General features: G+C 40.2%; 1 protein-coding gene across 2 annotated transcripts; it reads left to right on the top strand.

The window, feature by feature from the left end:
• Nucleotides 1-343: 343 nt before the first annotated feature.
• LOC138738540 (uncharacterized) lies at nt 344-25936 on the top strand. 2 transcript variants are annotated; one of them, XM_069888952.1, is made up of 7 exons: nt 344-771; nt 4391-4461; nt 7116-7341; nt 9393-12112; nt 16457-16678; nt 17354-17478; nt 23472-25936. In XM_069888952.1, the coding sequence occupies exons 1-7, from the start codon at nt 411-413 to the stop codon at nt 23476-23478; spliced, it is 3732 nt and encodes a 1243-aa protein (XP_069745053.1). In that variant the 5' UTR covers nt 344-410; the 3' UTR covers nt 23479-25936. The 2 variants fall into 2 exon arrangements, with proteins under 2 accessions (XP_069745053.1, XP_069745054.1); XM_069888953.1 differs by lacking the exon at nt 344-771 and adding an exon at nt 5396-5569 and having other exon boundaries at nt 4407-4461.
• Nucleotides 25937-26537: the final 601 nt, after the last annotated feature.

Raw genomic sequence — 26537 nt, 5'->3', positions numbered from 1 at the left:
AGATGGAGCATTGACAACACATCCCAGTCCTGACTCCTGAGAGGAGGATGGTGCCTTGGAAACTGGGTGAAGCGCCCGGCCCACCTAACTTGTTGACCCAGTGGCTCTCGTCATCGAGAGCTCCTCCGCCCCGCCCCCTCTCCTTCTCCAATCAGCAAGCGCCGCCGCCTCTGGCGGCACGTGAGCCGGGTGGAGACTTCTCCCATCAAGTTCGGTTGCGCCCGAGGTTATATAAGGAGTGAGGCGGGGCGGGCGGCGGGGGAAGAGTCGTCGTCGAGGGGGTCTCCGCGGCTCTGGGCCAGTGAGGGAGATACTGAGTGAATTAAGCGAGGGGCGAGAGGAGATAATTATTCTCGGGGGGGGGGGAAGGACCCCAAAGAGTAGGGGGAGGCAGCGCAACTCGTTTACCGATGAGGAGAAGCGGGGCCTGTAAAATGGCCGGCGACAGCGGCAAGTGCGAGGCGGTCAGCCGGTGTTTGAAGGACGCGGACGGGCCGGAAGCGGTCGGCGCCGCCTGGGCGGAGGAGGAGGAGGAGGAGGAGGGCGACCCCGGCGCGGCGGCCGCCTCGGCTTACGAACTGATCGAGGGCACGCTGTACCGCAAGAGGCTGGAGAGGGGGGCGACCAGCTACACCGAGGTGCTGGTGGGGGCGGCGGCCGAGCAGCGGCGCGCTGTCATCGCCTCGTTCCACCAGCAGACCGCGGCCGCCCAGCGCCACTGCACCATGGACGAGACGTACAAGAACGTGTCGGAGAACTACTGGTGGGAAGGTGGGTCTGCCCCAAACTTTGTCCGGCTCCTTCGACCCTTCCTCCTCGGCCAAAGGCTGACTTGGGGTTGGAGGTTGGATCCCCCCCCTACCCTTCCCAGCCCCCCCCTACCCTTCCCAGCCCCCCCCTACCCTTCCCAGCCCCCCCCCTACCCTTCCCAGCCCCCCCCTACCCTTCCCAGCCCCCCCCCTACCCTTCCCAGCCCCCCCCCTACCCTTCCCAGCCCCCCCCTACCCTTCCCAGCCCCCCCCTACCCTTCCCAGCCCCCCCCTACCCTTCCCAGCCCCCCCCTACCCTTCCCAGCCCCCCCCTACCCTTCCCAGCCCCCCTACCCTTCCCAGCCCCCCCCTACCCTTCCCAGCCCCCCCCTACCCTTCCCAGCCCCCCCCTACCCTTCCCAGCCCCCCCCTACCCTTCCCAGCCCCCCCTACCCTTCCCAGCCCTACCCTTCCCAGCCCTACCCTTCCCAGCCCTACCCTTCCCAGCCCTACCCTTCCCAGCCCCCCCTACCCTTCCCAGCCCCCCCTACCCTTCCCAGCCCCCCCTACCCTTCCCAGCCCCCCCCTACCCTTCCCAGCCCCCCCCTACCCTTCCCAGCCCCCCCCTACCCTTCCCAGCCCCCCCCCTACCCTTCCCAGCCCCCCCCTACCCTTCCCAGCCCCCCCCCTACCCTTCCCAGCCCCCCCCCTACCCTTCCCAGCCCCCCCCCTACCCTTCCCAGCCAATGTAATGGAATGTATGGGGCTGCGAGGACCTCAAACTCTTCAGCGAAACATCAACTTGCAACTTTCCTCGCTGCTGGTGTCACGTGACGGCCCTTTCGGCTCTGACCAGGTGACCTGCTTTGATGTTTGTTGGAGTGGTCCACCTTTGGTCCCCTCCACGGGCTCTCATAATCTCTTTACCAGCCGGGAGGTTCTGCAAAGGTAGCGAGGGAGAGTTGTCTGCCTTCATCTGTTTAACCTCCCCCCCCATCATCATCTTTGAACATTGGAATTCTCTCTCTCTCTGATAATTGTTATATTTCTCCTTGCCTTCAATGAGAAAGGGAAGATTATTTGTGCTCCTACAATGAGCGTGGTGGGTGAATGGAGGATGTTTCTCTTTCCATCCAGGATTGTTTCTGAGGAGCTGCAGGCTGAGAATTCTGGATTGGAGGAGGGGTGGGGTTAGGGTGTATTAGATTGACCAACAAGAAAAAAGATGAAAAACAACTCTGAAATTTGGGAATAGTGGTAGATCTTTTAGATACTATCACTTGATGTGGATATATTTGTTTTGGGGTACCATTTCTCCAGGTTCAAATAACATCAGTATCCTATGAGTTGAAAATGCAGGTATGTTTTCAAAGTTCATATTTGAATCATCTGACTCGTTCATAAAATATCAATTAATTTTTGGATGTTATATCAGAATTCCAGCAATTAATTGGGTGGGAACTTTATGTTAATACTCCACGCAGCTGTAAAATATACCAGGAAAATGTTTAAAAAGTCCATTGTTCAAACACCTACTTCAGCAGTTTTCATCCATGAAAGTTTGGGTAGCTCATCGTGAGCCTCTAGTGGCAATAAATAACCTTGCAGTTGAGGGCTGTTTCTCATAAAATTACCCAGAATCTGGATTTATCGCCATGAAACTTGGTGTTTTGAGGCAACATCCTAGCACAAACATTCATATTATAACCACTTTACATAAAGAATAAAAATAGCAGTGCACGAAAAATAAGGCCGTGGTTTTGGTTCATTGATCATTCAGGAATCTGATGGCAGCAGGGAAGAAGCTGTCCTTGTGCCATTGAGTGCTTGTCTTTTGGCTCTTGTACTTTTTTCCTTATGGTAACAGAATGAAGAGCGTGTGGCCTGGGTGATGGGGGTCTTTGAGGATGGAAGCTGCTTTTTTAAGACACCGCTTCATGTAGATGTCCACGATGGATTTAAGTCTGATGCCTGTGATGTCACAGGACAAGTTAACAACCCTATGTTCATAGAGTTGCTTTCTCCATACCAGGCAGTGATGCATCCAGCCAGGATGCTCTCCATGGTACACCTGTAAAAGTTTTCCAAGAGTTTTTGGTAACCTACTGAATTTCCTCAGACACCTCAAGATATAGCCGCCGTCAAGCCTTTTTGATTAGATCAACGTGGAGGCTCCAGGGTAGATTCTTGGAGATCCTGAAGTTCTTGGCCCTCTCCACTACAGAGCCCTCGATGAGGACTGAGTCATGCTCCCCTGATTCCTTTTGAAGTCCAGAATCATCTTGGTTTTGCTAACGTTGAGTGCAGGGTGGTTTATTGTTATACGCATTGTTCAATGTACATATGGACTGAAATCTTTGCTCTACTGTGGTATTAAATGTAATCAAGTATTAAATTAAAAATAAGTTTTGTGTAGTGTCAGTATCAAGGGAGAAAATGACAGTGGAGTTCATAAATGGGAATGATCTTATCGACATTTTGCAACATTCTATTATTATGTACAAAAATGCTCAAAGTTTGTTTGCAGGTAAAGGCACACAGAAGTGCCACCAACCACATTAGAATTTATCAAGATTTTGGCACTTTATTGTGAGTGAGATTTCCTTGGTCCTCAGCTGAGATTCATATTTTACAAAGTAATATACTTGTACAAAGATTTGGCTGAAACAGTTAACCTGCAACAAAAAAATGAACAACATTTGGAAAAAGAACTTCCAGTCAAAAGAAAGAATTACAATTAAATAGTTACAGCCTGAAGTTAGAGAATACAGGCCTAATCAAAAACAGATCTGGATAGGTGAGCTGATGGCAAATGCTATTTCATGTGGGGAACTTCATTACCTCACTCTGCCTCTGTGATTTATAAAGTGAGGAAAAATATATGGATGGCCATAACCAGGATTTTGTAAACAAGTGATTTGCATGAGAGGATTGTGCAATGAATCTACATTTGCTGATGAAGCAAAGATGGATAACGTTGTGGACTATGAAGAAGGATACAGGGAAGACCAGGAAGAGTGAGAGAGGTTATTTGAATGGTCAAGAATGTATCTGATGAAGTGCAATTTGGAAAAGTTGAGGTTATCAACAGGCAGAAAAAAATATACATCTTCTTTGTAGCCTCGCAATACTGGAACTTGCAACAGGCTGTTGAAAATGTGGCCTTTTAATCTGATGATTGGAGATTATGACTTATTTACTCCTTAGCTGAAGTTTCAGAAGAAATGTATAAATTAAAATTTGCAAATGTTTCTTGTGGGGGGGGTTGGGGGGGAACAGGCTCTGAGCCACATCTTCGAAACCTTTCTAATGTTTAAGGACTTGCTTGATAAAGGAGCTAGGATTTTCTAATTATTAAGTTACTGAAGATAAAATTCTTCATACTTCTTTACAAGTAATCATACCAAGGTACTGGTGGGGAACAGTATAAAAATGTAAAAGAAGGTTCAGAAGTTCAAGGCTTTTTTCCCTCCAGGTTGCACTCCCAAAATATGCATATTACATGGATATTTAACATCAAGGCTTCTTTCTATTTTCTTGGAAAGAAATGGTGCACTAATAAATGTGAATCTGAGCCAAGGTTAACTGTAGTTTGCATAAACTGTCTATATCTCCATTAATAGACTTTTACATTTTTTAAGGAATGTTTCCAGACATCAGAGACTATGTCCAGGGATGCAGTCAGTGCAAAGATAGAAGAGATAATCCTCAGGTAAGATGTGGAATAAAAGTAAATACATTAAATTTAGTAATCATGAAAATATTTGTTGATAGGTGGGAAATGTTGTAATGTAGAATGATACAAATTCATCTGGCTTTGTCAATAATTTTCTTAGTAAGATTTATTTAAGAGTTTCATTAGTTTTGGTGACTGGATCTTTGATTTAAGTTGACTTTTTCAAAAATTCTATCTCAAATTTGTATTTTCAAATATTTAATCCATTCTGTTTAACTGCCATTCTCTGCTGTAAATGTATTCGTGACCACGAGTGCAGGTTTAATAAAGGGACCAGTGGTGAGATAAAATTGAATTCCAAAACTTAAAACTGAAAGCTCAGCAACTACATTCTTTTGACTTCATATTTTATTTGCCAAGCATAGTCATTTTTTGTGCAATGCATAAAAGTTCTGGAAAAATCAGCAGGTCACACAGCATCTTTTGAAAGCAAAGGGTAACCATTGTTTTGGACCTGAGCCCTTCTTCAGGGTGTGACAAGAAAGCTGATAATTTCTTATTTTAAGATCCAGTAATGGTTTCCCCAGAATGTTTATTCGTAGTACTATTTGTTTACATTCATTACTAATAATCATATGCATGCTTTTTTGAGAAGGTTGTCTTGATTTACTTGCGCATCTCCTCCAGTCTCATTGATATCCTAGGTGCATTTGGTTACAGTTCAAATGCCACAGAAAATTATGGGATTAAGTCCATTCCAAATTGAGCACTTAATCTGAGTTTACAGATGAGTGATTTGACACAATATCTAACAAGTGTGACATTGTAGTCTTTTAGATGGGACATCAAAGCTAAGCTTGTATTCATTCATAGGGAGGATGTGAAATAATCCAAGATGCCCTTTGAAGAGTATGCCTGGTGTCTGTACCAATCAACATTAACAAAGCAAAACTGTTTATTTTTACACAAGGATTGTGAGTTTCCTTTTTAGACATACAGCACAGTAATGGGTTTTTCCAACCCACGAGCACATGCTCCCCAAATAAACCAATTAACCTACAATCGTTGGACATTTTTCAAAGGAGGGAGGAAACCCACAGACATGGGGAGAATGTACAAGCTCACAGCACTGGATTCGAACCTGGTACGCTGGAGCTATAATAGCGTTGCGCTAACCATGCCACCCAAATTTGTGTAAATTATTTGTCAGTTTTGCTGGAATATTGTAATGATGAGTAATTGTACTTTTAAAAACCATTGATTAGCCACAAAGTACTTTGGGTCAGACTGAAGTTGCAAAAAAATGCAAAATGATATGTAATTTCTTTCAAAAATTCCATAATGTGTATTCTCATTTATTTTTGTGAAATACTGGCAATTCTGTGCATTACTGCCAGCTATCCCTGTTTAACTTCTGGGAAATTCAGAAATGAGTGTAACATGATTGCTGATGTTAAATTCTTTGAGGAGTCCATTGTAAACTTCCAGAATTTTTAATTATGCTGAGAAATATGTTTGTTGAACTTGTGCCAGGGCCAATTTAGATAGCCCAAATTCTGGCAGAGGGAGAATGGTATTTAACCTGATTACCTTGTTTTTTCTGGTAGATGTTTTAATTTTTAATTTGAAGATTAGAGCACAGTTGCTGCAAATTGCATCATTTGTTGACCATGAACACATCAAGTCTCATTGTGTTGCTTGTTCGATAAATTTACAATACAGATGAATAAATATGATTTTCTAACTAGAGGCAGGTTAGGTTGTTGTGAATGAGCAGTTGTTTGAAGCTGTTTTGGAAGATTCTCTGTAAAGATTTATTTTTTCTAATTGGAGAAGTACTGTAGAAAAGTAATATGCTTGCATTGGATTAATATGCTTGCATTGGGTTAGCATTGCATTGGATTAATATGCTTGCATTGGATTAGCATTGCATTGGATTAATATGCTTGCATTGGATTAGCATTGCATTGCATTGGATTAATATGCTTGCACTGGATTAACATTGCATTGGATTAATATGCTTGCATTGGGTTAGCATTGCATTGCATTGGATTAATACGCTTGCATTGGATTAGCATTGCATTGGATTAATATGCTTGCATTGGATTAGCATTGCATTGGATTAATATGCTTGCACTGGATTAACATTGCATTGGATTAATATGCTTGCATTGGATTAGCAGTCCTGGTGGGGCTGACAATGTGATGGGAGTATTTTATCATAAGGAGCATGATAATTATTAGCCTATTTTCCACTGGACTCTGTCCCAGGAATTAATTGGGAATTTTACTGGACAGGGTCCAGTGGACAAAGGACATGGTCTGAACACCGGTGTCAAATGATGTCATTTCACATCAGGGATTAACTGCCTCTATCCCTACTCCTATCCCTGGCATTTGCTGATGCCGGCGTGCTGATAAAACCAGTGGAAAAGGGACAGCAGATTTCCATTTGAAGGTAGAACACTCTGATGCACAGGGATGAGTTGTGTTCAGAGGCAAAGCAATTAGTGTCCCAGTTAAGGGGGGTCCAGTGGAAACAGCACCCAGGGCTTCCTATCCCAGGACATTGCACAGCCAATTAACTGGGATGCCAGTGGAAAAGGGGCTTTAGAATAGGCAAGGGAACAATGTAGAAGTTACTCAGATAGGAAAGAAATGTTATAAACATTTGGTTTCTCTTTTGACAGATTTCAGAAGAAAAGTACATAAATCATAAATTGACTTCACACTGCACCAAAGTGCTTGAGAGATTGAACAGTCAACGATCAAAAGGAGTTTTTTGTGATGTGACTTTGATAGTGGAGGAAACATCCTATCCAGCTCACCGTGCTGTTTTGGCAGCTGTTAGTGAATACTTCCAGGATCTCTTTTCAGAGAAAGGATCCACGTCAAATAAAATTGTGGATTTAAAAGGTGAAGGATTTTTAAGTACAGTATTTTATTCAAAAAATCTACTTCTTTCCTAATGGGAGCTTAACAGTGCTGATCAATCATAAATTAATGGGTTTAAATACATATTAAAGAATTAAACTCTGTTTAATATTTCTGGTGCACCAGAGGGTAAATGTGAATTCATCTTGTAATCTTTTAGATAAGGTGAAAGGCAGCGAGGATTGTGTGGAGTATCTGCATTGGCTGTGATTAAGACAAGTGAACTCTTACTAATACAAATACCCAGTTTTTTTTTTTGCTTCGGTGATTTAGTTGAATGTTTAAGGACCTGGAAAGTTTGTAAAAGGCCTTTAAACATTCAAACAAAGTTGTTGAAAGTTGATTCAGCTTAGAAAATGGGGCAGCACGGTTAGCACAGAGGTTAGCGCAACGATGTTTCAGTGCCACTGATTGGTACTGGGCTTCAAATCCTGTAAGGAGTTTGTATGTTTTCCTGTGTCTTTGTGGGTTTTCCCTGGGGATTCCAGTTTCCTACCACCCTTTAAAATGTACTGAGACTATAGGCCATTTGGTGTTATTGGACTGCATGGATGCATGGGCTAAAAGGGTCTGTTACCGTGCTGTTTGTTTAAATTGTAAAAGAATTAAAATTGCAATATGGTTTAGTATAGCAGTTAGTGCAACGATGTTTCAGTGTTAGCAGATGGGATCAGGGTTCAAATCCAATCTCAACAAGTTTGCATGTTCTTCTCGTGTCTGCATGGGTTTTCCCTCAGGGTTCAGGTGTCCTCCCACTGTTCAAAACATGCAGTCAGGTGGCTCGGGCTTTTGGGCCGAAAGGGCCTGTTACTGTGCTATGTGTCTAAATTTAAAATTAATAAAAACTGCTGAGACAGGAAACCTGAGAACAAATGAGCAAATTCTTAGTCATGCAGCATCTGTGGAAAGAGATCCATAAATGAGTGCTTAAACTCAAAAGATCCTTTGTTACGAGAACTGTAGTGTTTTCAACCTTATTGATTTTCCACTCTTTCCACAGAAGGTGCCTGACCTGCTGAGTGTTTATACCAACTGCTGCTTCAACATTTTTGTTTGTCTTGTAAATTAAATCCACTATCTGCTCTGTGAATATTAATTATGATAATCTACAAGTAGGAAACTGTTCAACCTTTGTTTTTTCAAGATACTTTTATTAAGGTTATTTAATCTCACTTTAACAAAACGTTTAGTACTCAATCATGCAGGAACTGATTTCCACTAAGGTTCCAATATTGTCATGTCATACTGGATTTAGAATGTAACATGAAATTCTTGAATTTTTGTCTACTGTAAGAAAGACGGAATCTCCACTTTGTCCAGTGCCCTCAGAAATGAGGCCCCAGTGGGGAACGAATTCACAACTCCTGGTTGCTTTAAATTCTTTAACGGAATGTTGTATAATTTAGCGAGTTGTGGGGCTCATGTTAATCTTGCTGCTTTTATTATACAAACACATTTAATTTGCTTTTGCATTTAATTTTAGTGATATTTAGTTAGCTTAAGCCTTTAATTAGAATAGAGCATATGGTGAAAATCTGTTTCCTTTCTCAAACACTTAAATAATTAGAAATCTATTTGTGATAAGCAAACTCTAGATAGAATAACATTTTTGCCTTTGGTTCAACTGATGACCTGAGTTCAAGTGTAAACTTGGATGAAATTAAAATACTGAAATTTGAAGGGAAATGTTCAATAAGAGAGAATTAGTACTAGCAGGAAAGAGATCATTCCAGTCTTCAGAATTGTGTTGGTGGTCATGAAATTATTTTGATGAATTCCTCTGCAAATGTCATCAGGTTTTTCTCATTACTGAAGTTATGTCCATCAGAAATTTCATCCTTTATATAGATTCCAAATTTAAAAGATGAAGTTTTCCAACGCAGAGAAAATTTAGAACTGTTTTTTTTAAAGAAAAAAAAAATTAATTTCAGTTAATTGCTTGTAGAAACTGACTTAGACAAATTAATTGTTTGAAAATTCACTGGTAGATTGGCTTGACCAGTTCTCTTATCATTTACTTTTTTGCCTTCTAGGTTTCAGTAGCAAAAGTTTTCTTCCACTTTTGGAATTTTCGTACACGTCTTCATTATCTGTGAAACCGGATTATTTTGCTGAAACATCTGCTTTGGCCAGGCATCTTAGGATTTGGGAAGTGGTTGAAATGTGTGCAACGTTATGCAAACTTCATGGAACTGGGAATAGTAAAGCACATAAAGAAGAAGCCAGCAAGGAAGAGAAAAAGGACTTCTCTTCATATGAAGTCTGTATTGATCAATCTTTCACTGGACGTACACAGCAAATGTCTGATATTTACTATCGGTTTGGCCAGTTAGAAGATGGCCCAGCACAGCAGAGACTAGATAATTTTGGTAGAAATGTGTTTTCATCAAGATCACATTCGCCAGTAATTCAAGGGGAAACAAAAGGGCCAGATTTTACTTTTAATCTTCAAGAACTGCATTCAGGACACTTTAAAGACAAGATGGCATCAGCATATTCTGAAAGCTCTATTGGTAGCCGGGGAGTGGAGACTTTGGAAAATTCGAGTAGGAAGTTTAAATTATTAGGCTTTTATGACAAAACTCAATCTAAAATGCTAGTTAAATCTGTCTCACGGCAAAGGTGTTCATCTACAAATAAAGCACGGAGTGACATTCCTACTACTTTAGATCTGAAATTTGCAGACAAGTCCAGAAATGTTTATAATCAAAGAAAGTGCAACTTGGAGAAAACCCTCGTGAACTCCATATCATCTGCAAGAGTATCAAAGCACTTGGATCATAACATTGCAGACCCTCAGGACAACTCTAGTTGTAAAGGGGCAAGCACCCTTCGGTCACCTGTCAAACAAATGGCCACTGAAGAAGAACTTTATTCTCCTAACACGAGTGAGAAATATAAACTGCTTAGTGTGCTGGGATTGCAGAGAAAAACCTCTGTTACTGATGGTGAAGAGCAGGCTAGTTGGAAACAAAAAAGGAGACTTCGACAGCCTAAAGTAAGAAATTACTCATTTCATACTGCAACAAAGAAAAAAAGAATAGTTTGTGCAAAGAGCCAACTACTGCATCAAGACCAGATTAAAACAAAAGGACTTGCTGATTGCTTTGTTGTCATTGAAAAGATTCTACCACCAGTTCAGAAACAAAAACAAGAAAATCAATTAAACAAAGCATTGTTTGCACTAAAGAAATCTGAACCTTTAAATAGTAAAATCAGTTTGTCTCAGGATTACACTGGAGGTTCATCTAAAACACAAATGGGCAACCTTAAAGCTAAAATGGAAGATTGGAATCGTTTACATGACAAGAAAATCCAGCAAATAAGTAAATGTAATAGCCATTCTGCAAATTGTTCTTTAACCAAAAAGTCACAATGCCAAAAAAATTCCAGTACTTCTGCAAAAAGTGTGAAGAATGATAAGTTGTCAGTAACATCAAAAACTCAGATAAGGGACAGCAAGGGTACGGAAGGGAGTCCATTGACCAGGAACACCAGAAAATGTGCCTCCTATGACAAGTCAGTAAAATGTCCTTCCTTACGAGGAAGAACCACAGCTAAAAAGTCAATTTGCTTGACAGGTCATGGTCACAGTGAGAGAAGAACTAGGCAGTCATCCAAGTCTATGGTAGATTGTAGAGAATGTAAATTAAAGAACTTGGACTATAAGCCAAGCCGTTCTCAAAATGCGCCTAAAAGTATGTCTAAAACAACACTTCTGAAGAATAAACCAATGAAAGATCATCTGTCGTTAGAAGGGCGTAAATTTCGTGATAATCAAAAACAGGGTTTTGATGATATTTGTGTGGTGGTGCCATCAAAAAGTAAAAGAAAACAAGTTGTGAATGAGAATCTGTTAAACCAACTGCCTGCAAAAACAAAGGTAGGTAATACTAGAAAAGTTGAGGAAAAGTATGGTGAAAAACATCCAGTTGATGTTTGCCGAAGTACCTCAGGAGCAGGTAAAGAAAAGAAGGCAGCAACTCAACTTGATCGGAGAGCATTGAGAAATGAGCAGCCAAATTCATCAGAATTGAGATGCAAACAGACAAAGAAACAAAAACAGGCAAAATCTACTTCCAAGGATTCAGAAAAGCATATTTGTATCACCTCCAGTGTAAAACAGCAAGTCAAGAAGAAAGTAAAAAGCACAGGATGCAGATCTTTAGATGCTGTAAACCAAGATTATTTGCATTGCATAAAAACTCCAGTCCTGGGTAAAAGGAAACGTATACCTACAAAGAAAATAATTGAAGCTGGTTTCTCTTTTGGATTTCTTGTATCATCTCAAAAAAAGAATAATATGAAAAAGTTACCTGTCCAAACCAAAAGCAAACACTTTGATTTGTCTCCAAGTCTCATAAGGAACTGTGCAACTGAAACAAAGGTGCATGCAAAAACTTATTCAGAGGTAACCACTTCTAACGAGCTCGCAGCCATTAAGAGACAAAACTGTAACTCAACTGGACCTAGCTTTGGTCAGAGAAAGTTAACGTGTTCAGAAGTTTCAGAAATGATGAAACAGAATGTGGTTTCAAAAAGAAGGAGAATGAAACCTGTTGTCTTATATGGAAAGAAGTTAATAAACTTGGACATTAAGAATACACTGGGCAAAAAAGGTACAAAGCAACCTAATGTGAATGCTAAAGCTCGAAAGAAAGATACACAACTGTCTACCTCACAGAAGACAATAAAGTTGCGAGAAGTAGTCAGTGCAGGTTCAAAGTTCAAAGATTGCAAGAGTTTACCAAAGGTATGCATAATTTTTTAATACTGAAGGCAATGTGATCAGTCTTGACCGTTAGATTCTAATTAAACCACTGGAGTGAAAATTGAATATTTGTCATTTTGTATCTGTGATACAGAGAACTCAAATACAATGTAATTGAGCTAACTCTTTTAACACTGATTAGTCTTTAAATGGAAATATTCTCCAGGTTCCACACTGTGTTCTTAGGCTTTGGAATGGTGAAGAAGTTGTTTACTTAAATATTGAAGTTTATAGAGAGTCCAGAGCAGTTGGACTTCTTTTAAAAATAAAGAAGACATTTATGAGGCATTTCAAAGATGTGAAAGGTTTGAATAGGGTAAATTATTTCCAATACCTGATGGGTTGGTGAACAGTAAAGATTCAGGATAGCTGGAAATTGAGCCAGCAGTGAGAGATGTTTTTTTAAGCACAGACCTCTACTTGACATATACTGCATGAAAATGGAGTTAAAGATTCATCAGTAAGGTTTAAAAGGAAAATAGGTACTGTATGTGATTAGAGAACAATTGCAAGTCTTCTGTGAAGAATGTGAATGATCTAAATTTTTAAATTTAGACACAGCAGCAGCAAACCCTTTTCGACCCACAAGCCTATACACTCAATTGACCTACCACCTTGGAAAGTGTTTGGAGGGTGGGAGGAATCTGGAGCACCCAGAAGAAACCCACGCAGACACGGGGCAAACATTCAAACTCCTTACATACAGCGCAAGATTCAAACCCTGGTCCCAATCGTTAGTGCTATAGCAGCGTTGCATTAACTGTGCCACCTTTGTTGTCATAGCAGTATGCAAATAGTTGTCAATCTCCCAGCATTCCAATGACAAGACAAGTATGTATTTGCATTTGATTGTCTTCTACTGTCATTTATCTCCAAATAGATTGTTGGTTGCTTAAGGTATCTCAGTTGGAATCTGTGCTGAACTTGAAGGCATTTCTGATGCCAGTTTCTAATGTTGCAAGTTACAACCTTTTCCTGACCTCTTTAGTTAATAATAGTCTCACAACAGATGTTAAGAATGGGAGTTTTGATCCTGATCTTTGCTGAATGTGTTTGTCAGGAATGAATGCAGGATCATTATTGACCATGGCCCTAATCGAGAGAACCATTGAAAAATAATCACTCAATTGCATCCCCGATCAGGCATTGGGTAAGGGTTGGTTTGAAATGGATTGCAATCTGTCATACCAACCTATCTAATTCTTTCAAACACTGGGCCAAATGGTTACCTTTAGTGCAATAAATTGATTTTTATATTTGCTTAGCAATTTATAACGGCTTTGAGTGAATCTGAGATCATATAAATACAGATTACATTATTGGTTTGGTCATAGTAGTTGCAATCAATGCCTTTGTTTTTGTGCACAAATTTTGGAGTGTTATGTCAGGTACTGACTGATATTTGTAAGTAACTATTTGGACATAACATTCATACCCTGGGATGCAGATAAGGGATAACATGGTAAGTTGGAAATCGACAAAAACACTGTGGGAGAGATTCACTGAAACAGCTGTGACAGAAGAGCGAGCAGGTATGGGAAGAGAGGCTGCCAGCCAGTTCCACTGAGTCACTAATGCTCTCAGCTCAGACTTGGGTGGGGAAGGGATGGAGGTTGTGGTGTGAAGAGTAGGCATGTTAATGTTGTTACCCAGCAGAAGATATTTGTAGGCTCACACCAGATAGTCTCTGAAACTCAGACTCTCTTTCATACTCTGGGCATGATCTGCACAAAGTTCAAGAGTTAATACTTCAATTATGGTGAACATACTAATGTAGGTACTTTTTTTCCCATTTTGGACACTACAACTGTATTTGTTGGGGTGTGATTGGGTTGATTGTGAGTGCAAAGGTGGTGGGCTTTTTGGGCTTACTGGTGCATTTTTACTAGAATTATGGTGATAAAGCTATAAATTATTGGGACAATGCAGTAACGGCTTGTATTGCTTTTTGATGTAAAAGATGGGGCTCTTTGACTTTAACAGTTTGGTAGGGTAGATAGAGATTAATTTGAAGGAATTTGGTAGGTAAATTTTTTTTCCAACAAATTTTGAAGCAATTAAATTTTAAAATAGACATCAATTTTTTTTAATGTGTATGGATCAAAGTGGTTATATATTTTTCAAACTCTGTTCTTGAGCATGGTCAATTTTTATTAGAGATCAGGGTGACTATGAAATTGTTTGATTTCAGAGAAATTAGTGACGGGTAAAAAAAAATGTGGATGGCTCAGTAAGTTTGCAAATGAAACCAGAATTGGTGGAGGTGTGAACAGCGTAGAGGGCTTTCAAAGAATCTAGCAGAATAGATCAGGTACAGACATGAGCAAATGTTTCATCTGGACAGGTGTGAGGTGTTGTACTTTTGGGGGGTGGGGGGGGGTGTCAAGTGTTACAGGAAAGTACGATTAATGGCAGGGCTTTTACAAGCATTAATCTACAGAGGGATATGGAGGTCCAGGTTCATAGCTCCTTGAAAGTGGCCGTGCAAGTAAAGGTAGTAAAGTGTACGTGTCGTATGCTTGCCTTCGTCGGTTGAACCATTGAGTTCAAGAGTAAAGAATTCATGTTGCAATGATACCGAACTCTAAGTTGGCCACACTTTGAGTATTGTCTGCATTACTTGTCTCCCCATAACAGGAAAGTTGAAGCTTTGGAAAGGGTGCAGAGGATATTTACCAGGATGTGGCCTTGTTTAGATACTATGAACTATCAGGAGAGATTGGACAAAATTGGGTTTTTTCTGGAGTGGTGACCTCAGGAGTTCATAATATTAAGAGAGGCAGAGATTGGTAGTCCATCAGAACTGGGAGATTACTTCACTGACTGGGATCTTTCAGTGGTCAACCACTTCAATTCCACACCCCAGTCTTATTCTGACGTGTCTGTCCATGGCCTCGTACTGTCCCACCAAGATCACCCATAATAAATTGGAGGAACAACACTTGATTTTCTGTCTGGACACTCTTCAACCGGATAACATTAACATCTACTTCTCTGGCTTCTGCTAACCTACTCGCTGTTCTCCTTCTCTTCCCTTTCCTGTTATCTTTTTTTCTTCAGCTCTCTATCCCATTTCCTCTCCATTCACAGAACCAGGCCTCCTCTCTGCTTGCTGGTGTGCCTTCCCTCCCTTATCCACCTATTACCTCCTGCTTTTGGGATTCCCCTTCTCCCCCCACTACCATTTTGTACTGACGCCTGATTGCATTTTGTCCATACCTTGAAGGCCTCAAGCCTACAATGTTGGTTATGTATCTTTGCTGTATAAAGTGCACTGTTTGATCTGCTGAGTTTTTCCAGCATTGTTTTTATCTTTTATCCCCCATCATACAAATGTCACATACTCAAGGGCTTGCATTTTAAAATGGGGATAGGGAAGGTTTTTTTGAATGCCATGGTGGGTACCTGGAATGGGCTACCTGTGCTCTTCTATCTTTTAAAATGGTTGGGTGCCGTACTTCCCTAAAATACTTAATTTCACTGAAAGGAATGGGAAGATGTTTTTCCTCTTTTGTCAGTGTAACTTGCTAGAAAAAAAAGACATCTCAGATATTGTTTAATTCATGGGATTTTTCTGGTACATGAAGCAGCTTGATTCAAGCCAAAATTGGGTTACTGTAAATGTATTGTCATGAACTGGTTTTTGAGATGCTAAAAAGTGCGTGCTGCAAAGCTGACAATTGACCTTTCCAAGTTGCAGTTCATTTGGACTATAATATAGAATGCACAGCAGAAATACTCTCTCCAAGAACCTATTTTGTTTAACAGCTGGAGGAAGTTGCAGACCGATAAAATAATGAAATCTTGAAATTAAAATCAAATGCTTAAATCCAAGAGACTGTGGATGCTAGATCTGGAGTAAAAAAAAATACTGCTTGAGGAATTCAACAGGTTGAACAGCATCAGTGGGAGAAAAAAATGAATGACATTTTGGATTGGAATCCACCCTTAAGACAAATCTCGATGAGGGGTTGTGACCCAAAATGTCAATTTTTTTTTCTTTCAGGTCGATGTTGCTCAATCTGCCAGGTTCCTCCAACCGAGTTATTTTTCGTAAGGTGTAAGCTGGGGTGTTGTCAATAAGTGAAATCACTGTTTTATGTATGTATTCTAAGGGTTTCACCAAATTGGTTCTGAGGCCATGAAACAAGAATGGGTTCATGTGGGGAAAGTAACTACATAACAGCAAATGAGTGAAATAATCACTTACAAAAAAAATGCATATCCTTTGAGTTGCTGGTCATTCAGTGAAATACTAGAATTGAAAGTACATTATTACATATGACCTTTTGAACACGAGTAACGTGATTATAAATGTATTTTTAGAATTTGCGGGGAGCTGCACAAATACTGAAGAAAGTGCAGTCAAATTTTAAGGAAATGTTAAAATTGACTCCAAGAAGAAAATACATTGCTGTAGAAAGCATGAAAACGACCAAAGTTTCAAGAGCCCACAGATGCTATGAATGCAGTGCAACGTTTACAAATTGTGATTCTCTGTTTATGCACAGAATAAAACACACTAAGGGAAAGCGCTGGCCTTGCCTTGTAAGTACTCATACTTGACTACTGAACTAGCGTAAGGTTGATTTCTCTCAAGAGGAAGAATGCAGGGTAGAGAAAATAATTTTATTCCAAGAACTATTATTCAAGATGATGATGTTAGTAAAATTTTAGTGGATTTAAGGTGCTGGTCTGTTTGGATTTTCTTTGCTAGTTCATTGGGCTATACATCAAGTGGGTCAATAATAATCTGGGCAGCATTACATAAGCCCTGGCTTTCCTTGGCACTCTGGTTTCCTTGGTAAGGAAATCTGCTGCATTTGAGCAGGTCCAGATTGGTCTGTTACTTTGCAGTTTCCTTGATGAATTGCATGGGGATGATCTTAGTATCCAAGATCACCTAAAGAGACCCAACCTATATTACTCTGCATTGGAAACAATAACATTTTGTTTTAAAAACAAATAACCCTGAAACATTTTGGAAAAAGTAGTCTTTTGAAGCTTTATGGGAATGCATACGTTGAGAATTTCTGTTCAAAGAGAGAACCATTTTCTTAAATTGTTTATAACTTTTGCTCATGCTGATATTAAAAGTATTAAATGTTATGGTAATTGGGATATTATGAATTCAAATAGCTCTTAGCTTTTGTGCATATAGCCTAAATATTTTTGCCTTGTCCATAATTTCTAAGCAGCAAACTGAAAATTGTTTATTTTTAGTTGTGTGATAAATCCTTCTATTGCCTGAAGAACATTCAAGTTCACCTTCGCAGTCATAGAGAGAAGCTGTACAGATGTAAACTCTGTGTCACAGCATCAAAGAAATCAAAGTCATTTCAGTCAAAGTAAGTAACATTGCTGTCTCCTTAACTCTAGCCGCAGAACATTTGAATTAAACCAAAATTAATCTATAAATTATCCTTACCTTCCCTTGCCCTATGTTACATGGTATTTAAGATTTTTTTTCTTTGTATCTACCTTCAGTCAAAGACATTTACTAATATGCTTCCTCTAGCATTTAAATAAATGACGGAATAATCTAGGTTTTCCACTCAACAGTGTGGTGAATCTTAAGAATTTGTACTTGCTGTGATCAAAGTTGTTACTTATTGCATTGATATCCTTTAAAGGTTGGTGCTGCAAAGACCTCAGAATCGGACAATCTTTGCCCGTTTCCACCCGGCTCTCACATTGCCTGACTTTACACCCATAAGAATGCACAGGAAAAGTGACAAAAGCATGAATAAAAACCCCCTGGCCCCTCAAACGACTCCACCCTTCAATAAGGCTGAACCTAATCTACCTCCATGCCTCAGCTATACCGTCAAATCCCCTGGGCCTCAGTTCACCAATCTCTCCACTTTGAATTCCTTCTAATGATTTAGCCCCACAAATCAAGTTATTCCTTTCTTGATCTCTGATATCAATTATGTTCATCAACACCCACAATTTTCTTGTGTGCACCTCTTCTCACCCTGTCAGGATTCTTGTGTCCATCCCTGTCATATCTTTGATGACAAGAGTTTCCATATTAGTGTCTTTAAGATAGCTTCTTATTACGCAACCAAGTCTTTTCCTCGTGATAGGTGGTATTTCTTCCATTTCAGAATCAGAATTTATTGTCAGGAACAAGTCATAAAATTCATTGCTTGGGCTCAACGCCCATGTCACCTCTTCTCCCAGCTAGACTAAGGAGAGGATTTCTCTTAATCCCAGCGCATCAACAATCATCCATCATCATTTGTCACCTCCAGTGGGATTCCACCACAGGCATCTTCTCCCCTTTTAGAATTCATAGAATTTGCTCTTTGGTTCACCTTTCCATCTCCACCAACTACTCTTACCATACTTGCTTACACAACAAGAGATGCCAATACCCCTTTTCACATTCTATTTCTTCAGCATATTCTTGGCATATAAAATTATTTTGACTTGACTATCATGCTTCTTGACCGTGCACCGTTTTTATTCAGGGTTAATATATTGTATGTTTTAATGGTCACCTATGGCTCCTAGAACGCTTCCACCAGCGTTGTCTCCGCTCCATCCTCAACATTCATTGGAGCGACTTCATCTCCAACATCGAAGTACTCGAGATGGCAGAGGCTGACAGCATCGAATCCACGCTGCTGAAGATCAAACTGCGCTGGGTAGGTCACGTCTCCAGAATGGAGGACCATCGCCTTCCCAAGATCGTGCTTTATGGCGAGCTCTCCACTGGCCACTGAGACAGAGGTGCACCAAAGAAGAGGTACAAGGACTGCTTAAAGAAATCTCTTGGTGCCTGCCACATTGACCACCGCCAGTGGGCTGATATCGCCTCAAACCGTGCATCTTGGCGCCTCACAGTTCGGTGGGCAGCAACCACCTTTGAAGAAGACCGCAGAGCCCACCTCGCTGTCAAAAGGCAAAGGAGGGAAAACCCAACACTCAACCCCAACAAACCAATTTTCCCCTGCAACCGTGTCTGCCTGTCCCGCATCGGACTTGTCAGCCACAAACGAGCCTGCAGCTGACGTGGACATTTACCCCCTCCATAAATCTTCGTCCGCGAAGCCAAGCCAAAGAAGAAGAACAATTCCATTGTGGAAATAACACAATTAAGAACACTGTGTGCCTGTACTTTACCACACTTTTCATATATTACCCTGTTATTCAGAAACGCGATAATCAAACCGATTAATCAGTCATGAAAAATAAAATTAAAGAAAAACTAAAACCTTTCAGAATAAAACTCATATACTCAACTAAAACCTATGGAAGGCATCTTAATTGCTGGAAATTACTCTAACTTTACTCTGGGGAGTCTAATGTTGTAGTGTAATCAGGAAGTTGAGATATTCATCCTTTTGTGTAACTGGGTACACCTGAATCAGTTGAATGCTGAGTTCCCTGCAAAATGTAGGTCAATTAAATTACAATTTAATCAATTAGCCCACAGTGAATGTGTTCTTAAATGATCAAATGCGTCATTGTTGGAGCCATAGAATTAGAAAGAAATCCATGTTGATACTCATTCTCTCTCCCAACACCAGTAGTAGTGGTAGTAATTCTAATTGGTTTCAAAATAATTTTCAGTCTTAAATATTGAAAATAGTCACTGTTTCTTTTAAATTTGTCATACCTTTCATGGCACCACAACATTCTATCTAAGAAAAAAAAGTTGTACTTTGTTCTGGTCTTTCCAACAGCAAGATTCTAAAGCAACTTTATTGCAGCAAACATTAAAGCCAAGGCTCTTCACAAAATGTCATCAAGTACAAACAGAATTGATTAGTAATAACCAGCAGACGTTACTTGACCAAATAAATTTGGTTTAACTAACGTTTCAAAGGGAGGAAATATTGACACGTGTTGAAAAGTTGATTATGTAGTAGAAAAGTAGCTAGAATTCTATGGAAAAATGCAATTGCATGTGAATGTTGTCAGGGGTGGAGAATTAGTCATGAGGAGAAAGAACTAAGTTATTTTCTTTTAACAAAAATCAAATTGCTGGAGGAAATTTGTGGGCCAGGCAGCAGCCATGGAGGGAAACAAACATTGACATTTCAGGTTGGAACTCTATTTCAGGATTTGAGCAGGGTTTTGACTTGAAACGCGACTGCCCATTTCCCTCAACATGCCTGACCTATAGAGTCCCTCCAGCAATTTGCTTTTTTGTTCTCGATTTTAGTATCCAAAATCTTCTCTTTTGAAGTTTCACAACTATGGAGGTGAATCATGGATTCTTCCATGATTCTTCCTGCTTTCTAGCTGCTATTTGCAAATATCCTTAAGTAAGTTTACAGGGGAAAATTTATTTATCTAATTATTTGTCCCATTTTACAAAGGCTGGGAAATGTAGATAGCCTTTCGCACTTCCAAGATTATCGGACAGATGGTGCTGTTATGTAAAAAATGCATTAAAACAGGGGAATCACGCTGCTCTCAATTGCAGGCAAAATCTTCACTAGGATTCTCCTTAATAGACTAATACCTAGTGTCGCCGCAAATGTCTCCCAGAATCACAGTGTGGCTTTCGCGCAAACAGAGGAACTACTGACATGGTCTTTGCCCTCAGACAGCTCCAAGAAAAGTGCAGAGAACAAAACAAAGGACACTACATCACCTTTGTTGACCTCACCAAAGCCTTTGACACCGGGAGCAGGAAAGGGCTTTGGCAAATACTAGAGTGCCTCGGATGCCCACCCCAAATTCCTCAACATGGTTATCCAACTGCACGAAAACCAACAAGGTCGAGTCAGATACAGCAATGAGCTCTCCGAACCCTTCTCCATTGACAACGGCTTGAAGCAAGGCTGCGTCCTTGCACCAACCCTCTTTACTATCTTCTTCAGCATGATGCTGAAACAAGCCAATAAAGACCTCAACAATGAAGACGGTGTTTACATCCGATACTGCACGGATGGCAGTCTCTTCTATCTGAGGCGCCTGCAAGCTCACACCAAGACACAAGAGCAACTTGTCTGTGAACTACTCTTTGCAGACGATTCCGCTTTAGTTGCCCATTTAGAGCCAGCTCTCCAGCGCATGACGTCCTGTTTTGCGGAAACTGCCAAAATGTTTGGCCTGGAAGTCAGCCTGAAGAAAACTGAGTTCCTCCATCAGCCAGCTCCCCACCATAACCACCAGCCCCCCCCACATCTCTATCGGGCACACTGAACTCAAAACGGTCAACCAGTTTACCTACCTTGGCTGCACCATTTCATCTGATGTAAGGATCGACAAAGAGATAGACAACAGACTCGCCAAGACAAATAGCGCCTTTGGAAGACTACACAAAAGAGTCTGGAAAAACAACCACCTGAAGAAACACACAAAGATCAGCGTGTACAGAGCCGTTGTCGTACCCACACTCCTGTTCGGCTCCGAATCATGGGTCCTCTACCGGCATCACCTACGGCTCCTAGAACGCTTCCATCAGCGCTGTCTCTGTCCATCCTCAACATTCATTGGAATGACTTCATCACCCACATCAAAGTACTCGAGCTGGCAAAGTCCGCAAGCATCGAATCCATGCTGCTGAAGACCCAACTGTGCTGGTTGGGTCACGTCTCCAGAATGGAAGACCATCGCCTTCCCAAGATCGTGTTCTATGGCGAGCTCTCCACTGGCCACCGAGACAGAGGTGCACCAAAGAAAAGGTACAAGGACTTCTTAAAGAAATCCCTTGGTGCCTGCCACATTGACCACCGCCAGTGGGCTGATCTCGCCCCCAACCGTGCATCTTGGCGCCTCACAGTTCGGCGGGCAGCAACCTCCTTTGAAGAAGACCGCAGAGCCCACCTCACTGACAAAGGAGGAAAAACCCAACACCCCACCCCAACCCACCAATTTTCCCTTGCAACCGCTGCAACCGGGCCTGCCTGTCCCGCATCGGACTTGTCAGTCACCAACGAGCCTGCAGCAGACGTGGACATAACGCTCCATAAATCTTCGTCCGCGAAGCCAAGCCAAAGAAAGAAAAGAAAACTGTATTGACCTAAAATTGAATGTTTTGAACAGTGAAAATTTGTAATCATGGTTTCCATAAATGTTTTGTATAAAACATTAATTGGAAATCAGGTAATCAGGATTAATAATGTGGTTTTGTCCATTTTAGTTTCCTCATTTACAACTAATTTTTATTAATGTTTACTATAATTGAATGATTATGAAAGGGCTTGTATAAACTTGATTTTTATTGAAATAAACAATAATCCAATGTAGTTCTCGTGTATTTTAGTTGGTACAATAGAGCAACCAGTTAGCCCTGTTTCCTTTCTCTTGGGCCATTCCCCTTCCCTGCCTTTTAGAATTAAATTGCTAAATTTAAACACAAGATTTGCTCCCAGGAATGAGAGCACTAATGGAGTCGTCACCTGAGAGTTTTTTTGTCAGATGGCATACCAACCCTGCTTCTATTCCAGGAACCTGATGTGAACTCCTGCCTTTCCCACTCGTGTGCTGAGAACGTGCTGGGAAACTTGTGAACAGCTGCCCTTATGCTACAGACTTGGGAGCCTGTTGGGAATCTAGCATTAAAGCTCTCTGAGGCTACTTGTGAGAGATGATGTTGTGTGGGCCTGATTGATTGGAGGCACTGCTCAGCAGTGAGATGTAGGTCTTGGCTGCACTCTGGCCTTTACTCCATGTATTGACAAATTGGTTAAATTCTTTAGATTTTTTTTGTCACCTGTAAGATGTGATGAGAGCTGTTCCATCTTTTGATTAATGATTGATTTAATGAAACAGCATGGCAGAAGTCCATTCTGGCCAATAAAACCTACCAACCCATAGGTTTTGGAGTGCGAAAGGAAACCAAGCAACTAGAGAAAGCCCACATGTCGCACGGAGAACATACAAACTCCTTTCAGACAGAGCTAGATTCAAACCTGGGTCATTGATGTGCTGTGGTAGCCATTACGCTAACAGTGTTGCCCTTTTGTTTGGGTACAGCTGTTTCAAGCTTGAATATTTTCCAGCAGTTACAAACGAATTATAGAGAAGTCTCCATCTGAGCAGCACACTGCACATCCTACTCTGTCCAACACCTGCCCTCACAAGCTGCTGCTCCACACTGAGCACTGGAATAATTCTTTGGATTTGTGCCAAGTTCCTGGAGCCAGGGGAAAGGCAGGAGCTTGCACCAGTTTCCTGGCACAATGCTGCATACGCCAATCAAATGGTTTTTTTTTTAAAAAGAGTCCAGGGTAGAAACCTATCCAAGTACTCATCCTGGAGTACCAAGTCTGGAGGGTTGTGCTGAGCAGGGATGCCAGTGTGGATGAATGGTAACCAGAAATCTTTGCTGTAGGTAGATTCTACTAACACTTTAATTTATTTCCTTTTCTTTCAGGCGGTAAGAAGTAACAGAGACGAATGGTTCAAACAACTGATTTGGTTTTACTGCAACCACATACTGAAGTTCAAGTTGCCATTCAAAACTACAGGAATTATGAGCAAATGGATTCAGTTTTAGCATCTGTATTAAAATGTTAAGTAACCTTTGGATACTCTCCAACTTGTCCTTCAGCAAGAAAGAAAATGGAGCCCAGGACTAACCATTTAAAAAAAAACGTTCTTCCCTTAAATGTTATAGAAGACGAGTTCTTCGTTCCAAAAATGTACTGTTACTTAGTTTGTTTTGTTTTTATCTGAGTGTATATACCTTCATCACAGCACTGTTTTAGCCTGTGGTTTAATTACGATCAATTTGGAATGGATAAAATTTGTGCCTTCGAGATTTTTGTACAATAGAAAATGTATGGTGGTTATTAAAGCCCTGTAGAGGGTATAAACAAAAGCATGACTGTTTTCTATGCACTGGAGCTTGGAAGCTGGTCACTTGATAGATTAGAAATTGTGTTTGGTGTTGATCTGTGGTTAAAGTCATGTAGTTGATGTAGCCATTACTGCAAGAATGAAGCAATTGTGCAAAACACTGTAATATTCTGTAGATAACTGGATATTTTGTAAATATTCAGAAAATTGTACGGTCAGTCTATTTAAAAAAAATGTGGTTATCCAATTAAGTCTTCTCTAACTAGTGAAATATTTCATGCTTTAAATTTATATTTATGAAATGTAACGATATAGCTGTAGGTTTTACTACTTGACTATTTTTAAGATATGTTCTTTGTATCTTTAAACTGTTGCACGTTTTGTCTCAGAAGCACACCAGCTTTTTTAAAAAGGGAATTGATGAAGGTGCTTACTATAATACTGCATTTGAAATGGCCATTTAATGTTTTTGAAGTTTTTCATTCTGCAAATCTAACTCGTTCAGTTGTATGTCTTTAAATATTGTAAAAATGTATTTCCATTCTGACTAAGCACACAAATGTGCTTCTGTGGCGGAGGACACTCCACACTCTGCTCAGGTTCTGGTTAGCTGAATGCATTTGAGAGAGAGAAGCAAATTTGAAATGGTTTTGTTTTCAATATTTTAAAAACAGTGAATTGGTCTAAAAATTTGAAAATTTTGGCTAGTCTTTGAAGAGTGGAAAAATCCTCTCAACATCTTGACATGTTGAAACAAACATGAATATTTGTATTAAGGAATTAACATTCATTCTAAACAGTCTTCATTGTTCACTCACCTGTCACCATTTTTCCAATCAGTTATGTTCTCTTGAACTCTATTCATGAGCTCCATTCTGAATCTTAAGTTCTCTCAATAAAATCCTTGTATTTGGAGATTAAACAGTCCTGCAGAGGTGGAAAAGAGAAAGGGTCCTGGACACTAGCTCCAATTTTTACATTATTTACATAGTCACTACTGAAGTTGCATCAATTATCACCTCTGTTATCTACATTTTTACTGTCAAGCTACAGATAGATGCATTAGGTGGAACTTTAAAATGTGAATTAAAAGTCTAACATATTCATTGATGCAGTGGAACCAATGAAATACTTGCTACATAAGTCTGTGTTTCAGAAATCCTGATAAACACACTTTAAATTTTATTTCAACAAAGTGACATTTTTTCCTCTTACAGACTCAGGTTCAGTGTATTCTATTGCAGGCTTTAAATCAGCCACTTTATGTAAAAAGGGTTCTTTTTGCAATTTCCTTTCTTCCCAGGAACAGTGCAGGAAGAATCATACTTTTAGGTTTTGAAATGCTAGCATATTCCTGAAGGGGAAAATCTTCCTTGAACTGTTGATGAATTTGGTTCCCATTCCAAAAATCTTAAATTGTTTAGGAATGTAAATTTTGTATGGAAGTTAACACCTGAACTTTTTGTACATAAAGTTTTAAGGAGTTTTACAATGTTGAGGTCTTTATATAGTTTTGAGAACCCCCCCCCCCCCCCCCATGAAAGATGAATGAAATGGTTTTTATTGTACTATTTTGTAATTTAACTTTTGGCAGATAGATTCATAAAAGATTAATGAAATTTTGATCTATTAAGGTACTTGTTACTATCTACATTTCACATTTTCAATCACCATTTTAATAAAAGTACAAATGTACACATTTCAGATATAAATTGCTTTTCAAAGTATAGGACTTTTACCTCTGACTTTGGTCATATTTATGCAATTATAAAAGCTGTAAAAATATGAACAAGGATGTTAATTTCAGTGCTTTACAAATGTAAAATATAAAACAGTTATTTACAATGTGAAGGTAAAGTAAGGTTAAATACTTCAAATTTTGTGGCTACCATTTTGGTGGCAAAAATTGCTTTCAACTGCAGAATCTATTTTGATTGTTTTGTGAATCAACTTTCCAAATGGAAGTTGATCTTTGCCTAATTCTTCACTTTGTTTCCTTTCTTTATGATTACACAGAACCAATAAACACTTTTATATGAAGTAATTTGTTTTTCAATCTTTCAATGCTTCCCCACAAACTTGTCCCAGCGTCCTGTTGTTAAACTCCTGTTGCATTACCCTCAAGCAGAAGTTACAGATGTAGTCCATTGCCGATGTTCCCTTCTGTTGATACAAATGGGAAAGTGCTCCCTGCCCTTGACGTTTATGCAAAAAATCTCCACTTTAACTGGTGAGGGAAATCACATTGGGAAAGCGTTTTAATAAAAAAACGAAGTGCAGCTAGTCTTGTTTAACACCGTGGAATGAGCTGTCAGGGAGAAGTGAAACACTAAGTCTGCAGACACTTTGTAGTTAAAAAAACAAATGCTGGAGGAACTCCATCTCATGCTGTCCCTAGGAGGTAAAGATATATACCGATGTTTTAGACCTGAGTCATTCTTTAAGGTATAAACACAAAATAGTGAGTCTGGATAAAGTCTGGCGAGAGAGAAAGGGGAAGGAGCCCAGACCAAAAGCCAAAAGGTGCTAATTGGATATGATGAGAGGAAAGGTGAAATTTTTGCTTCTGAAAGGAGACAGCTGGGGTAAAAATGATGTGGAAAAAGCCGGGGGGGGGGGGGGGGGGGTGTGGTGAAGATTA

This window comes from Narcine bancroftii, chromosome 7, assembly GCF_036971445.1.
Source record: "Narcine bancroftii isolate sNarBan1 chromosome 7, sNarBan1.hap1, whole genome shotgun sequence".
NCBI classification, from domain to species: domain Eukaryota; kingdom Metazoa; phylum Chordata; class Chondrichthyes; order Torpediniformes; family Narcinidae; genus Narcine; species Narcine bancroftii.
Note: the sequence above shows the minus strand (reverse complement) of the source record. Positions and strands in the feature narration are given on the sequence as shown.